Source organism: Ovis canadensis, chromosome 5, assembly GCF_042477335.2.
Source record: "Ovis canadensis isolate MfBH-ARS-UI-01 breed Bighorn chromosome 5, ARS-UI_OviCan_v2, whole genome shotgun sequence".
NCBI classification, from domain to species: Eukaryota; Metazoa; Chordata; class Mammalia; order Artiodactyla; family Bovidae; genus Ovis; species Ovis canadensis.
This window is the reverse complement of record NC_091249.1, coordinates 22,545,827-22,562,298: the sequence shown is the minus strand read 5'-3', so window position 1 is coordinate 22,562,298 and position 16,472 is coordinate 22,545,827. Positions and strand designations below refer to the sequence as shown.

At 53.3% G+C, this 16,472-nt stretch overlaps 1 protein-coding gene across 2 annotated transcripts in view; it reads right to left on the bottom strand.

Moving 5' to 3' along the window:
- NOTCH3 (notch receptor 3) overlaps positions 1–16,472 on the bottom strand; it is a 38,357-nt gene that overhangs the window by 8,825 nt on the left and 13,060 nt on the right. For both annotated transcript variants that reach the window (XM_069589205.1, XM_069589206.1), the window contains 14 exons: positions 16,146–16,301; positions 14,480–14,705; positions 13,880–14,081; positions 13,468–13,621; positions 12,907–13,091; positions 12,245–12,377; positions 11,903–12,160; positions 11,701–11,819; positions 10,671–11,257; positions 8,746–9,078; positions 5,152–5,306; positions 4,853–5,075; positions 3,295–3,379; positions 1,139–1,301 (listed from right to left, as the gene is read on the bottom strand). In XM_069589205.1, the coding sequence (XP_069445306.1) occupies positions 1,139–1,301; positions 3,295–3,379; positions 4,853–5,075; positions 5,152–5,306; positions 8,746–9,078; positions 10,671–11,257; positions 11,701–11,819; positions 11,903–12,160; positions 12,245–12,377; positions 12,907–13,091; positions 13,468–13,621; positions 13,880–14,081; positions 14,480–14,705; positions 16,146–16,301 (2,979 nt within the window). The remainder of the gene's footprint in view (positions 1–1,138; positions 1,302–3,294; positions 3,380–4,852; positions 5,076–5,151; positions 5,307–8,745; positions 9,079–10,670; positions 11,258–11,700; positions 11,820–11,902; positions 12,161–12,244; positions 12,378–12,906; positions 13,092–13,467; positions 13,622–13,879; positions 14,082–14,479; positions 14,706–16,145; positions 16,302–16,472) is intronic.

Genomic DNA, 16,472 nt, shown 5'->3' with positions numbered 1-16,472 from the left:
CTTGAGGCAAAGGAGCTGAGCCTTTCATATACCTGCATCCACTGCTTAGGAGCTGCACCGAGGGACATAAAATACCAAGTACATGGGGGCCTAAAGGGAGTCAAAAGACAGCCACAGGTGCGAGTCATTTGGAGCCAAAGCAAATCAGAGCTGCAGGAGGCATATTATAAAATGTGGCAAAGACAGACCTCAGAGGATTCAGACACCATGGCCTGCTCTACTCTGCAAAAGCATTTGCTCTTATTTCCCTTAGGAAGCCACTAGCACCCCCATTCTCCATTCTCAAGCCCTAGGTAAAGGCAAACCCCTGCTGCAGGGACAGGCATATAGCCCAGGCCTGTCAATCTGCATGTTCCAGGCCGCAGGCCACACGGATTGGCTCACACATGGGGCACGTGGCCTTAGACTATCCAACCAGAACTCATCCTGGGAAGACTTCCCTGATGGCCCAGTTATTAAGAATCTGCGGACCAATGCAGGGAACCCGAGTTGGATCCCTAATCTGGGAAGATTCCACATGCTGCGGAGCAACTAAGCCCGTGTGCCACAACTACTGAGCCCGGGTACCCTAGAGGCGTGCTCCGCAACAGGAGAAGCTGCGGCAACGAGAAGCCCCTGCACCGCAACTAGAGAAGACCTGTGAGCAGCAACAAAGAGTCCACATACTGCAACAAAGACCAAATGCAGCCAAAAAAATTTTGTAATAAATAAATAGCTTTCATTGGCCAAAGATACAATAGTTTGAGCATCAACAAGAATGTGTGCATTAAATTTAAACATAACAGCTACATTTAAAAAAACCCTCATCCTGGGACTTTCGCTGTTACAAATGAGAAAAAGGTTGTGTAATGCCTGCAGGAGAAAGACTGCCTGAACTGGAACCAAAAGCTGACAAGTCCAGGATCCAAATGTGCCTGAAGCTTCTGTTTACAAGAGCCAGTAAATCCCTTGTTTTACTTAAGCTAGCTTGAGTTGGGCTATTATCACATACAACCAAGAGTCCTGATTAACAGGACTGATTAACCCACTGACAGATAGCCAGACACACCCAGCTGTTCCCAGAGCACAGACTCAGATGGAACCTCTCAAGAGGAGGATGGATCAAGGGCATTCTGGAGGCAGGGGCGCCATCACTGACCTGGACCGCGCACGTTGACATCCATGCCATCCGCATCTGCATCACCCTGCGGTGGTGTCAAGGCCATGGCTGGTGCCACGCGGATGTCAGCGGCAACCAGGTGGTGTTGAGTCCACTGGCGGCAATCCACAGCGTCCTCAGTCCCCACACCAGGCTCCTCCACCTGGAGGCACAAGGACCCAGGGTCTCACAAGGAATTGGGAGACACAGAGGAACCATCTGGGCATTCTCACAGATTTCTCTCACAGAGATGCACACACGGTGGGTGCCGAGAAGCCACTAACATCGTGCTTGATAGGGGCTTCCTAGGTGTTTCAGTGGGAAATGGCAACCCACTCCAGTTCTTGCCTGGAAAATCCCATGGATAGAGGGACCTAGCGGGCTACAGTCCATGGGGGCTGAAAAGAGTCTGACATGACCGAGCGATGGAGCACACACAGGACTAACCAGAGCCTGATCAGACCAGATCTGAGCTTAAGGACCCAGGTGGGGAGTTTCATTTCATAAAAGAGGAGAGCCAGGTGATGGACAGCTAGCCAGAAAAGGTCCTGGAGGATGAGACACCCTTCAATGTGGATTTAGTGTCTGACACTGTCACTTAGTAGGCTTGTAACCCCAGAATTCTGAGCTTCTCATTGGTAAAATGAAGATGATGCAGTCAGGGACTTCCCTGGTGGTCCAGCAGTTAAGAGTCCGCCTGCCAATGCAGGGACATGGGTTTGATCCCTGGTCCGGGAAGATTCATTATGCCTCGGAGTAACTAGGCCTGGGCGCCACAACTACTGAGCCCTCATGAGAGCCCATGCTCTGCAACAAGAGAAGCCACCTCGATGAGAAGCCTGCCCACCAGAACTAGAGAGCAGCGCTAGTCGCTACAACTAGAGAAAGCCCACTCAGAGCAACAAAGACTCAGCACAGCCAAGGATTAATTAATTAACCTTAAAAAAAAAAGAGAGAGATGATGCAATAATTTCACAACACCCATATAAACATTCTGCACCATATACTTAACACCCACTTTTGGATGAGAAAGAAAGAAAAAAAAAAAAAGCCTGGAGCAAGCAGATTTCTTTGGCTGGCATTTGCGATAGAAGTATCCATTTTAACAAACATTAAAACATAGGCAGGAGGAGAAGGGGACGACAGAGGATGGGATGGTAGGATGGCATCACCAACTCAATGGACATGCGTTTGAGCAAACTCGGAGATGGTGAAGGACAGGGAAGCCTGGCGTGCTACAGTCCATGGGGTCGCCAAGAGTCAGACAGGACTTAGCGACTGAACAACAAAAATCATGTGATGAAGGCCTAATCCCCCAACATGACTATATTTAGAGATAGAGCCTTTAAGGAAGTAATTAAGGTTAAATAAGATCATATGGGTGGAGCCCTAATCCAACAGGACCAGTGGAAGAGGAAGAGACACCAGAGTTCTCCCTCATTCTCTGCACACAAAGAGGAAAGGTCATGTAAGGCCACAGTGAGAAGACACATTCTACAAGATAAGAAGCCCTCACCAAAAGCCAACCCTGCCAGCACACTGATCCTGGACTTAGAGCCTTCAGTGTGTATCTGTGCCTGCTAAGTCGCTTCAGTCGTGTCCGACTCTGTGCGACCCTATGGACTGTAGCCCACCAGGCTCCTCTATCCATGGGATTCTCCAGGAGAGAATACTGGAGTGGGTTGCCATGCCTCCTCCAGGGGATCTTCCTGACCCAGGGACTGGACTCACATCTCCTGCCTCTCCTGCACTAGCAGGCAGGTTCTTTATACCATCAGTGCCACCTGGGAAGCCCCAGCCTCCAGAGGTGTGATTTCTAAATGTCTGTTGTTTGAGCCACTCAGTCTGCAGGATTTCATTATGGCAACTCTCGCTGGCAAAGACAAGGCCCATCGGTGTGGCCCCTGGACAGGAAAAGACTAGCTGAGGGTGTTCTCAGGCTGGGCACGCTGGACTAAGGTGGCCACATCAGAGAGAATGCAGAGTCACTCTCTGGGATAGGGGATCCCCTCTGGAAAGATGCCAGGAGCAGGATGGGGTGGTTGCTGTCACTGTTCTCAGGAACCAGGAACAGCAGGGATTCCCCTGGCTCTCCCACTGACCACTGGGCCCCCACCCAGGACCCTGAGGGCAGGGGTCACAGGAGGGAACACAACCTTCAGTCGCTTGGCCTCGGGGCACTCTGTGTCCATCCAGTCGGTGGCCACCTCCCCCATCAGACTCTCACCCTTGGCCATGTTCCTGTGGGGGCAGTGGAAGGGGGGAGGGGAGAAAAGACAATGGGGTCAGCAGGGGCAGGGCACACAGGGTCAAGAGACAGGGTCCAAGGATGGGATGCAGAATGTGGTCAGGGTTGCAGGGGGTACAGTCAGGGGTTGTGATGGGTGACAGTCAGGTGGAACCGGGGAAGGGACAGGAGTGGGGTCAGAGGTCAGAACAGATGTCTGTGGGACAGGTGAGGGTCACAGGCATACAGCATGGGTTACAGCAGATGACATCGTAGGTCATGGAAGACAGAGTTATCCTCATAGCGGGTGAGGGATGTAGCCAGGAATGAAGAGGTTGTGGAGAGGGAGCAGAAGGCACAGGGTCACAGGAGAGGTAAATTCAGGGATTAGGACAGGGTGGGGCTGGAGTCTGGAGGGGCTGGTCAGGGAGGTGGAGGCCATGGCCAAGGCCAGGACTGAGGATCATGGGGAATGAGCACTGAGTTGGGGTGGAAAGGGGGTGAGAGGTCAGGTCAAGAGTCAGGGTAGGTTATTCCTGAGGCTTTCAATGGCTAAGTCAAAGATGTCTCTTGGTAAATGTCACAGTGCACTTGCAAATATGTGGGTTATTTTCAAATTTCTTTTGATATTGATTTCTAACATGATTCCAGTGACAAAAGAACAGACGCTATATGATTTCTATACCTTTAGACCATGACATTTTTGCACCTTGTTTTATGACCCTGGGTATGGGCCAGTATCTCCTGGCTTATAGTCTATGGGAACTTGAAGATTTTGTACCCTGCTGTTGTGTGAAAATTGTATAATCTTAATTATGTTGAATTGGCTCATACTGCTTTTCAGGTCTACCATATCCCTCTGCTTTTCTGTCTTTTCATTCCGTTAATTTTTTGAGAGTTTGATATTGAAACTCCAATTAAAAATCTTAATTTATCTACTTAAAAAATAATTGTAATATACTATTGTGGAACTATACGTACTTTCTTCTGTATTTTCCAAGTCTCCTGTAAACGTGCAATCATACTTTCATAAATTAAAAACTAAAAAATTAAAACCAAAAAAAAAAAAAAAAGTCAAGGTAGGTTAGAGCCAGAGGTGGTACTGGGGCTCACAAAGGATAGGATCAGCGGGTCCAGTGAGGGGCTGGGGTGCAGACAGAGGTCATGAGATCCACAGTCATGTGGGAACACATTCAGAGTATCAGGGTGAAGTCTGAGAGGCTGGGGTTGGGGGAGGGGGTTGTCACAATAGGATCTAAGTCAGGGAACTGGACCATAGGAAAGGGGATCAAGGGTCACAAATCAGGGGTGATCTCTTAGGGATTATGGAGTCATTGGTCAAGGAGACAAACACTGATGTCCAAGCTGGAGTCTGAAGTTAGGGTCCGGTAGGGGTCAGAAGTCAGAGTCAGGTGAAGGTGGGCTCAAGGGCTCCTCAGGCCCCGCCATAGTCAGGGACGGGGTAAGGGATCGGGTAGGGTCCTCACTTCATGCCCAGTGCGTCTTGGCCCACGGGTTCCCGCCGGCCCTTGTGTCCCACGGCCACATCCTTGTGCAGCGCGAAGCCCTCGGGGAACCAGAGGGTGCTGTGCTCACGCTTGCGGCGGGCCACCATGACGCCGAGGACCAGGAGGACCAACAGGAAGATGCCACTGGCCGCCAGCAGCGGTAACAGCGGCACGCTTGGTTCCGGCAGCTCCACTGGCTCCCCTGCGGGCAGAAAGCAGGGGGTCTTTACCAGGGGCCCAAGCCCACCCTCATCCCCCTACCCCGGGCCGGGCCTCACCCCGCGCCGCCCGCAGCGGGTAGGGGAAGTCGAGGCGCTCCACCGCCGACAACGCTCCCAAATAGTCCGCCGCGCTCTGAGCGTCAGGGAAACAGTGGTCGTTCTCCGGTGACTGCAGGCACAGACGGTTGTCAATTTCCAGCATCACTACAGAGCTGCAGAGACACAGGGGAGGGACAGGAGGCTCAGCAGGCACTGCCAGAAGCCCTGCCCCAGGCCCCGCCCACCTCCCCACACGGTGCTCAGGAGAGCATGTCTACTCACCACTAACTCCCATCCGGCGTCCATCCCGCCATATCCCCTCAAACTATCTTTTTTTTTTTTAATCCACTTATGATATATTTGGTGATATTAAGGATGTTTATTTTTTTAGCTGTGATTATGGTATTACAGTGTTTTTAAGAAGAGAGCTTATGTGTTCAGAGAAGCATGTTGAAATGTCTACATAGGAAATGACGCACTATCTAGGAATTATTTTGACATAGCATGGGAACTAGGACAAATCGAAGAGACTCTATATGAAACAGGAATGGTCATATGGGGGACTTCCTTCATAATCCAATGGCTAAGACTCCCGGCGCCAAGCGCGTGGGGCCTGGGCAGGGCACTAGATCCCACATGCCACAACTAAAGACCCCGCAAAGAAGATCAAAGATCCTGTGTGCCACAGCGAAGACCCAGCAAAGCCAAAGATAGATAGATAGATAGATACAACGCATGGCCATATGAGTTCACTGTCAATGCTTGGCCCTAGGTACTTAGATGTGCATAACCCTGATCTGTTTTTGCATATGCTTAAAGTTCTTTGTCAATTCCCAAGCCAGTCTTGCTGTGGCCACCAGTGTCCTCTAAGTCATGAATCCAATGGCCACTGTTTTCCCATCAACATCTCCTTTCTCAGGCTGGTGCATCCATCTCCTGCCTGCTAGGAGCACTGGCTTCTAGCAGTTGACAGCTGTTCCTTAGACCCAGAGAAGTGGCCTCAGCAAAGCGGGGAGCCCTTCACTTGGGAGGTGACACCACTTAGGGAAGCCCTAGGCCAGGGATCGACTGATGTGTACAAAAGCTGGCCCTTCTGTCTCAAGGCGGGACCAACTTTACCCTCCAGAGCTCTCCAAGGGATCAGGCTGCTGCCCGATCCTGGCTGGGGCTCCCTCCTCTCTCAGTTCCTGCCCCTGTCCCAACCTGCCTCCCTCATCCCCTATCTACCCAGAGCACCCTTTCAATACATTGCATATATCTGACTCTCAGGCTCTGCTTCCAGGAACCCAACCTTCCAAACTTTTTCCTTCGTCAGGATACCCAGTACCCCAAGCCCTGGGTCTTCTTCTGTCTCTGCTCCTTCCGCTTCTCTTTTCTGAGCTAATTTCTTTCAAACAATCTCTAGGACTCAGTGTCCCCATGTCATCCTTCTGTTCCCCACACCTCTCCCTACTTCTTCAAGTCCCTCCATGGTTACCATGATTGCCAAGCTCATTGGTTTCACTCTTCAGACCCTAGCCACCTCCTGAGGGTCTCCCCGAGACCCCTAGTTCCCTCCAGACTCTACAAGTCACAAAGTGACCCCTAATTTTCAACTGGTGTCTTAATCTTTTTTAAAAGAGATTTTAGAAATAATTTTCCTTGTTTGTTTATTTTTGGCTGTGCTGAGTCTTCATTGCTCCATGAACTTTTCTCTAGCTGTGGCGAGCAGGGGCTACACTCTAGCTGCAGTGTCAGGGCTTCTCACCACGCTGACTTCTCTTGTTGCAGAGCATTGGCTCTAGGGAACATGGGCTTGGTAGCTGCGGTTCCTGGGCTCTAGGGCACAAGCTCAGTAGCTGTGATGCACAAGCTTAGTCCCCTACCGCTGGTGGAAGCTTCCCAAAACAGGGATCGAACTGATATCTCTTTGCATTGGCAAGTAGATTCTTTACCACTAAGCTGTCAGGGAAGCCCTGTGTCTTCATCTTGATGAGAACACTTCCAGCAACTCAGTCACCCAGCCAAGGACTGGCACATCATCCATCCACCCACCTCCTTCATGCCAGTCAGAGGTCCTGCTCCTCATCTCTAACTTCCAGCCCTCCTCTCTGCATCAGAGTTCTACCCTGTTCAGAAGCCACATCTCCCTCTGGCTCCTCCACCAGGTCATCAGCAGGAGTTTTATATTTTCCATTTATATTAATTTTTGACAGTTTGATACTGAAACTCCAACTAAAAATCATATATACACAGTCGTGCTAAGTGGCTTCATTCATGTCTGACTCTTTGTGACCCCAACGAACTGTAGCCCGCCAGGCTCCTCTGTCCATGGGATTCTCTAGGCAAGGATACCGGAATGGGTTGACATGCCCTTCTATAGGGGAATCTTCCTGACCCAGGGATCGAACCCATGTCTCTTACATCTCCTGCGTTGGCAAGAGGGTTCTTTACCACTAGCACCACCTGGAAAGCCCATAATATATAATGGAACTACATGTAACTTTGTTTTTTATTTTACAACTCTCCTACATGCTTCCCTTGTGGCTCAGCTGGTAAAGAATCCGCCTGCAATGCAGGAGACCTGGGTTCAATCCCTGCGTTGGGAAGATCCCCTGGAGAAAGGGAAGGCTACCCACTCCAGTATTCAGGCCTGGAAAATTCCATGGACTGTATAGTCCATGGGGTCGCAAAGATCAGACACAACTGAGCGACTTTTACTTCACTATAAATTTTATAAGTTAAAAAATAAAAAATTAAAACAAAAAAAGTGGGCAAGTTAGAGCCAGAGGTGGTATTGGAGCTCACTGAGCATAGGATCAGGGGGTTCAGTGAAGGGCTGGGGTGCAGAAAGGGGTCAGGAGGGGGTGCTCTTCTGCTGCTCCCCAAAGTACCATTGCCCATGACAGGAGGCATTTCTGGTTGTCACATCTGGGAGGGGGGAGATCTGTTGCCTGCATCCAGTGAGGAAAGGCCAGGGCAGATGCCAAACATCCTACAGTGCACAAGACAGAACAGCCCCTCACAGTAAAGAATGATCTGGCCCCAAATGTCAATGGTGCTGAGGCTGAGATGTATGTATTATATGTATTATATGACTCTGTATGTACCACCAAGAAGGCACTCCCACATACTGGGCATTTCCTAAGCAGTGAAATCAATGAAAACATAACTGGACTAAAGACCTAAACCAGTGCCTGAAACCTATTAGGTGCTTTATCAGATATTTCTGGAGGAAAGCCAAGTTCAGTCACAGAGTTTTAGAGTTTGAAGGGAACTTAAAAATAACTAGAATAGTGGTTCCCAGATGTCAAGGGAAGTAAAACGCACAAGGGGCTTCCCTGGTAGCTCAGCTGGTGAAGAATCTGCCTGCAATGTGGGAGACCTGGGTTCCAGCCCTGGGTTGGGAAGATCCCCTGGAGGAGGGCATGTCAACCCACTCCAGTATTCTTGCCTGGAAAATCCCCATGGACAGAGGAGCCTGGCAGGCTACAGTCCATGGAATTGCAAAGAGTCGGACACGATTGAGAGACTAAGCACAGCACAGCAAACGCACAAGGCCTTATGAATGGTGCCCCTTCCCTAGCATCTGAATGCGCCCCCCACGGCTCCCCTGGCGGTGGAGTCACTCACCCGATCACCTCGGGGGCCAGCTCCCGCCGGTTCCGGGACTCAGCGCCAGGCCCGGGCCGGTGGTAAGGGAAGACCATGGCCTGGCCGTTCTCGTCCAGACGGAAGCGCAGCGAGGTGCGCAGGATGCCGCTGAGCCGCTGCAGGAAGTCGGCACTGGAGCGCAGCAGCTCCTCCGGCGGCAGCAGCACTGTGAGCACCAGGACACCGCGGGCCAGCAGGGCGGGCACCTCACCCGCACAGTCCAGGCCATCCCAGCCGCACTCCTCTGTGTTGCAGCCCTGGTCGCAGCGGCCGTCGGCGAAGTGGTCCGCGCAGTACTTCTCATACACTGGGCTGGGGGCAGAGGAGGGCGGGGTCAAGGGAGCCACCCCCAACCCCCAACCCCCCCACTCCCCCATCTTGCCCCCCGCTGCACAAATACACCACAAAGCATCCAAGACTCCTCAGGGAGCAGAGAACTGGAATGTATCCACATGCCTGTGGAATGTATTAGGCTTTCTGGAAAACCAGCCAGTTTCTTTGCAATTATTAATGTCAATAACAATTGACAACCGCATCCTAGGTGTGAAGTGAAAACGTTAGTCATTGACTCTTTGAGATCCCATGGATGGTGGTCTGCCAGGCTCCTCTATCCATGGAATTCTCCAGGCAGGAATACAGAAGCGAGTAGCTTTCCCTTTTCCAGGGGATCTTTCCCACCCAGGGATCAAACCCAGGTCTCCTGTGTTGCAGGCAGATTCTTTACCGACTGAGCTACCAGGGAAGTCCACTAAGGATACGGCGCCAACACAAAACCTTATGCACTTGAAGCTGTCATTACGATGGGCAGAGACATATATTAAAAATGATGAATGAGCAGAACATACAGTATTTTGATTACACACCAATAAAGCCTAAAGGTAGATGTACACACACACAAATTAAATGCCAAGGGAAAAAACTAAGCAGAGGAAGTGCTATGGGTGGCCAGGAAGGAGTTCACAGAGAGACTTGTATTTGAGCAAAAACTTGAAGGAGATGAGGGAGGAGCCATGTGACTTCCTGAAGGACAGCATCGTGGCAGAGCCAACAGCCAGTGCAAAGGCCTTGAGATGGGACCAAGCCCGGGGAATTTAAAGACTGGAAAAGAGGCCAGGATGGCTGGAGCAGAATGAGACAGGGGGAGACAGAGGGACACACAGAGGGTCAGACAGGGCAGAGAATATGGATGGATAGATAGAATGTATGAGACAGATAGACAGGCCTCATGAACAGACCGAGAAGGTCAGAAGAGGGGCAGGGAAAGGCCAGCAGGGCCATGGACAAATGAATGGGCATATAGAGGGGCAAAAAGACGCATGGGTGGACTTAAGGACAGAAGGGGCATGTGAATGAACAGGTGAGGCACAAAGGTGTGCAGATGGACAGATGGGGCACATAGAGGGACAGACTGGCATAGAGACAGACAGATGGACAGGTGAGATCCGAGGATGGACAAGCAGGCGTGCAGACAGACAGCTGGGTGTATAGAGGGGCAAAATGAATTCATGGACGGGCAGAATGACCAACAAACAAGGTATAAAGAGGGACAGATGGAGTGCAGAGGCAGACAGAAAAACAGAAAGGGCTAATGGATGGACAAACGGACTGCCACACTGATAGGCAGGGAACAAAGATGTACAGACAGGGCACAAGAATGGGAAGACAGGCAGACAGACATAAATGGCACGCGGATGGCTAGATGAGGGGCACAGACAAACTGCGCGCGGATGGGCAGACAAGGTACACCAAGAAACAGATGGGGCAAACGAAGGGACAGCCCAACGAACAGACTGAGGACGGACTGACAGATCAAGGCAAACGGATGGACAGACAGAGAAGCAGGGCCCACGGGTGGTCAGATGAGGCGTATGGACAGACGAGACCCAGACTGAGGACGGACTCACTTGCAGGTGCGCTCGCGGCCGCCGGCGCGGCAGTCGAAGTTGTCGTAGAGGCAGGCGGGCGAACTGCAGGCGGGGTCGCAGCGGCTGTTGTTGAACAGGAGCCAGCACTGCAGCGCCGCGCACTGCCGCCAGGGGTCGCTCACGCTCAGCGAGCAGTCGCCGCCGTCCCAGCCGCAGCCGGGGCTGTTGCACTCGCGGTCGCAGTTCTTGTCGCCGCTCTTGGCCTCGCAGGAGGCTCGCGGGCACGCCGGCTCCTCCGGGACCTCGGGCATCGGCACGGATACCTCGGGCATCGTCGCGGGCACCTCGCAGCGCGGCCCGGTCCAGCCTGGCGCGCAAGCGCAGCCGAAGAAGGGCGCGAGCGGCTCCGGGCGGCAGGAGCCCCCGTGAAGGCAGGGAGAGGTCACGCAGCTGGCATTGGCGGCCCCGGGGGGCGACCCCCGGGAACCCCGGCAGGCGGGACCCGACAGCCCCGGGGGGCAGGCGCAGCGCGGTCCACGGACCGTCTGCTGGCACGGGACACCCACTGGGCACTGCAGCTCCCGGCAGGAGCGTGCCACCCGCTCGCAACGCGGGCCCCAGAAGGGCTGTGGGTCGGGTGGGAGAGGGGGAAAAAAGCGCAGGGGCAGGGGATAGAGGGAAAGAGAGAAGGGGAGGAGAAAGTAGGGAAGGTAAGAGAAATGGAAAGAGAAGCGGATTGAGGGTTGACGGAGGAGAGGGAAGGAAATACGGAGGGTCAGAACTTGGGAAAGCTTGCGCCTCTGATCTCCCGAGGTCTAGCCCAACCTCTCCCGGCTCCCACTGCCAGTCTCACCTTACAGGTAAGACCAAGCTTTCCCAAGAGGCCGCAACTCCAAATTCCGAAGAGACACACACACAGCCTCCAGGTAATCTCAACATTCCCCAGAAATCCTCTTCCACTTCTTGTCCCCTAAAGCCTCACCCTCCCATGAAGCCACGCCCCCTACCCCCCACCCCCACTCGCTTCCAGAGACCCTGTTACCACCGGCCACTCCCACCTACCACCTACCGGGATGCAGTGGCAAGAGAAGGTCAGCACACCCCCAGGGCCCGGGCTGGGACGGCACTGGCCTCCATGCTGGCAAGGCTGAGACTCACAGGGAGACAAAACAGTCTGACAGCGGGGACCTGGGCAAGCGGAAGGGCGTGGATCAGCTGCCTGTGGGGAACGCAGGCAGGATCCCAGGCCAGCCCCCTCTTCCCATGCTCACCTGTGAAGCCAGGGTGACACAGGCAGCGGAAGCCCCCACCTGGGTCCTGCAGGCAGTCCCGGGTATGTGCCGCGTGGCAGGCACCTGGGCGACATTCATTGATGTCCCCCTCACAGCGCAGGCCAGTGTATCCTGGGGGGCAGGTGCAGCGGAAACCACCCACCAGATCCACGCAGGTACCATTGTGCAGGCACCGGGGCCCCAGGTCCAGGGCTGGGCCTGGGCCACAGTCATCCTCATTAATCTCGCAGAGCACACCTAGCCGGGTGGGGGATGGGGGACATCAGGAGAGCTCAGAAACCCAGCCTCCCCACCTGTCCCCAAACCCTGGTCCTGGCCTACCCAGCGTCCCTGGGGGACAGGAGCAGAGATAGTGGGCCATGAGGTCAATGCAGATGCCCCCATGCTGGCAGGGCTGGGAGGCACACTCGTCTACATCATCCTCACAGTTGTCACCAGTGTAGCCAGCTGGACACTGCAGTGGGGGCGAGACAGGGACCTCCTCAGCCCAGAGGGACACAGATGCTCCCCATGAAGATACAGAGAATCCCAGGGCAAAGGGACACACACAGTCATCCCACGCACGGAGATATGCTCAGTGAGCAAAAACACACACCTAGTACATGGAAACATCCAGACACAGAGGGCTACAGATACACTCAGTGCCAAGAAACACACATACATACAAATGCACACAGGAGAAATACCCAGATACACCCAAGACACACACAGCCGGAGATGCACACTCAGACACTGGCACATGTGTGCCATTCATACCCATAGAGACACCATGCAGAGAGACACATATGTCCAAGAAATAACGAAAGACAGAGATAGAGCCAGACACCCTGAGATCTACCCAGAGTGACACCAAGAGTCACAAAAGCAAAAACCCAGACATGCCCAGAGAGGGACACCACATCAGGCTCTAGACACACAGAAATGTGTAGCCAGACACACTCAGGGTGACCAGCCCTCCATCTCCTCCCCTGGGTGCTCCTTACCTCACACACATAACCGCCCACGTAGCCTCGGCAGGTGCCCCCATGCTGGCAGGGCTGAGCCAAGCAGGGGTCCATCTCCTGCTCACAGTGGCTGCCAGTGTGGCCCTCTGGGCACACACAGTAGTGGGAGCTATCCTTGTCCACACACTGCCCACCCGCCTGACACAGCTGCTCCGTGGGCACTCCTGAGCAGAGGAGAGCGGCATCAGGCAGACTCCCTCCTCCCTGCCCCCGTCATACCCAGAACACCCAGCATCCCCACCAGCCTCAGTCACCGAGGCGTCACACACATTCCACTGGGTTCCCACACACCCCCTGACACTGACACACACACACATGCACTTTCAAAGCTCGTATCAGTTAGGTCACACACAGCGTTGCAGACATCCCAATCGTTTCACAGTGACAGACACACACACCACCTTGTCCTGGCCAGCTATCAGTCACATGCCCACCCACGCACACACACCCCACCACGTCCATAAGCTCTGGTGCACTCTCATTCAGCTCACACTAGGAGGAAGTATGTGCACACACACCCAATCACGCGCTCCCCCTCACCGATTTGGGCTGCAGCCTCTCTGCAGGGCAGGCTCCGGATATCACATAGGCGGCCGCTCCACCCGGGGGGGCAAAGGCAGTAGAAAGAGGCCCCCGTTCGGGCACAGCGACCCCCATTCTGACAGGGCGAGCGGCTGCACCAGTCCACCAGCGTCTGTCGAGGAAGGCCAGGGTGTTCACACTCGGGGACCCCTAGAAACCCTGCCCAGCTTCTCCAGGGCCCTGAGCAGACGCCAGAACGCCTCTCCAGATTTTTCCCTCAGGATCCCTGCCAGGCCCCTCACCGCAATCCCTCTGCCAACTCTTCCCCAGGATCCAGGCTGCCTTCTCAACCAACCAGGGTACCCAAAAGGCCCCTCCCCGAGAACATCCCTCTAGACTCCTCCCCCAAGGCTCCAGTGACCCCGCCCACCTGGCACTGAGCACCGGTGAAGCCGTCTGGGCAGGCGCAGTGGAAGCCGGGGTGGGCGGCAGTGCAGACGCCCCCGTGCATGCAGGGCCGTGAGAGGCAAGGGTCCGCCTCATGTTGGCAGTGTGTGCCAGTGTAGCCCGGGCGGCACAGGCAGGTGAATGAGTTCACACCATCCACGCAGGTCCCTCCATTGAAGCAGGAGCTGGAGGGAAAGGAGGGGCGCGTCTGGCCCCGCCCTTCAGAGGCCCCGCCCCACTCCTGGGCCCCTCTTGGCAGAAGTGACAAGACCCCTACCCCAAGGAGAAGCTGAGGTCCCCCAATGGCCCCGCCCTGTCATGTCCCTTAACCCCAGTATACCAGGTGCTTCAGGGCTATGTGGAAGCCATGTGGAGGCCCCACCCTGGCCTGGCCTTGCTCCCGCAGGGACCAGGGTATCTAAGGTGACCTCCCAACAGATGTCCTGCCGCTTCCCACACGTTTCCATCAGGCATCAGAGTCCTGAAGTGGGTGTCCAGCCGAGGACTCCCTGTCCCCAGCTCCTCGGGTCCCACGCCCCATCCGATGCCAGGGTCCCTGTCTCCCAGGAGAGGCCCCACCCACCTGGGACTGCAGTCGGGGAGGTCCTGCTCGCAGTGGAAGCCGCCATAACCTGGCGGGCAGGTGCAGGTGAAGGAGGCCACGTGGTCTGTGCAGGTGCCTGAGCCACAGGGGCTGCTCAGACACTCGTCCACGTCTCGGGCACAGCGGGAGCCAGCAAAGCCAGGGAGGCAGGAGCAGGAAAAGGAGCCCACCCCGTCCTGACATGAGCCACCATTCAGGCAGGGGTCTACGGTCAGAAGGGAGGAGGTCTGGTCACGCACCGCACCCCCTGACCTGGCCATGCCTTGCGTAGAGGGAAATCGGGAGAAAACCAAGCTTCATTGGGAGGGGCACACTTAGCCAGGGGAACCAAACGCTGTCCTCTCTGTGGCCTCATTCCCTCCCTTATCTGGTGGAAACCTTATCTATGTGGAAGGGAGGAAAGGTTTGAGAAGCTCCCAAAAGGTCCCTTTGAGCTGCCAAGTGCTAGTTGCCTGCGTGTGTGCTATGTCGCTTCAGACATATCCAAATCTGTTTGACTCTATGGACTATAGGCCGCCAGGCTCCTCTGTCCATGGGATTCTCTGGGCAAGAATACTGGAGTGGGTTGTCATGCCCTCCTTCAGAGGATCACCCCCACCAGGGATCGAACCCTCATCTCTTATGTCTCCTGCATTGGCAGATGGGTTCTTTACCACTAGCACCACCTGAGAAACCCCAAGTACTAGTTGTATCTGCTTAATTCCTGAGCTCAGCACAGGAGGTCTCCTCCAGGCCTGGGCTAGCCAGTAGGGTGGCAACTGACCACATGTGGCTCTTGAGCACTTGACATGTGATTGGTCCAATTTGAGATGTACTGTCAGCATAAAACAGACACCAGAAAGCAGATCGTGAAGATTCCATATGAAAAAAGAAAAAAAATAATGTAAAATACCTCAATCATTTTATATTGATTACATGTTGAAATGATAATGTTTTTATGTATTAGGCTAAATAAAATATATTATTGAATTTAATATCACCTGTTGTCATTTTGTTTGCTTTTTAATGCGGCTATTAGAAAATAATTAATTCAAGGACTTCCTTGGTGGTCCAGAGGTTAAGACTATCTGCTCCTAGTGCAGGGGGCCTAGGTTTGATCCCTGGTAAGGGAACAAGATCCCCCATGCTGCAACTAAGATGCAGTGCAATGAAATAATTTTTAAAAAATTAATTCAAAAATAAACAAAAAAAGATTTTTAAAAAATCAACTAAAAAAATTTAATTCATATGTGATTTGCATTATTTGTCTATTGAACAGTGCTCCTGGTGACTCACTAAGGAGCCTATTATCTCATAGTTTACATACAACTGTATTTACGTATTTTTAAAATTTATTTATTTTAATTGGAGGTTAATTACTTTACAGTATTGTTACATATAATTTTAACTTGCTTGCTGCCAGAGGCAGTTTACAGCCTTCAGAGTCAAACAGACCTGTGCTCCTACCCTCGCTCATCTCTCTACTCGCTGCATTACCTTGGGCAAGTCACTTAACCTCTGTGGGGCCTCAGTTTTCATGAACAAATGCGGAAAGTAAGACAGCTGTGAAGATGAAATGAAAGCACAGTGCTAGGCATACTGCAGCAACTTGATGACCACGTTCCCTAGGTCACAACCCTCCCCCCAAGAGCTCCCGTGAACTCACTGGGGTCACAGTCATCGATGTCCTGATCACAGGAAGGGCCACTGTAGCCCTCGTGGCAGGTACAGCTGAAACTCCCTGCCAGGTTGGTGCAGGTACCATGGGGACCACAGGGTGAGGGGCTAGCACACTCATCCACATCCTGCTGACATCGTGGGCCTGGGGGTGGGGAGCAAAATAACATCCAGGATTAGCAGATGCAGGGTCGGGTCCGGGAGTACCTGGTGCTCAGGAGGAATCTTAAGACTGAGATGGATGAAGGGAAGAACAGTTTGCCTCTGATCGTTTTGCAGACTGTTCCCGAACACCCCTCTCCTTATTTCAGTGGAT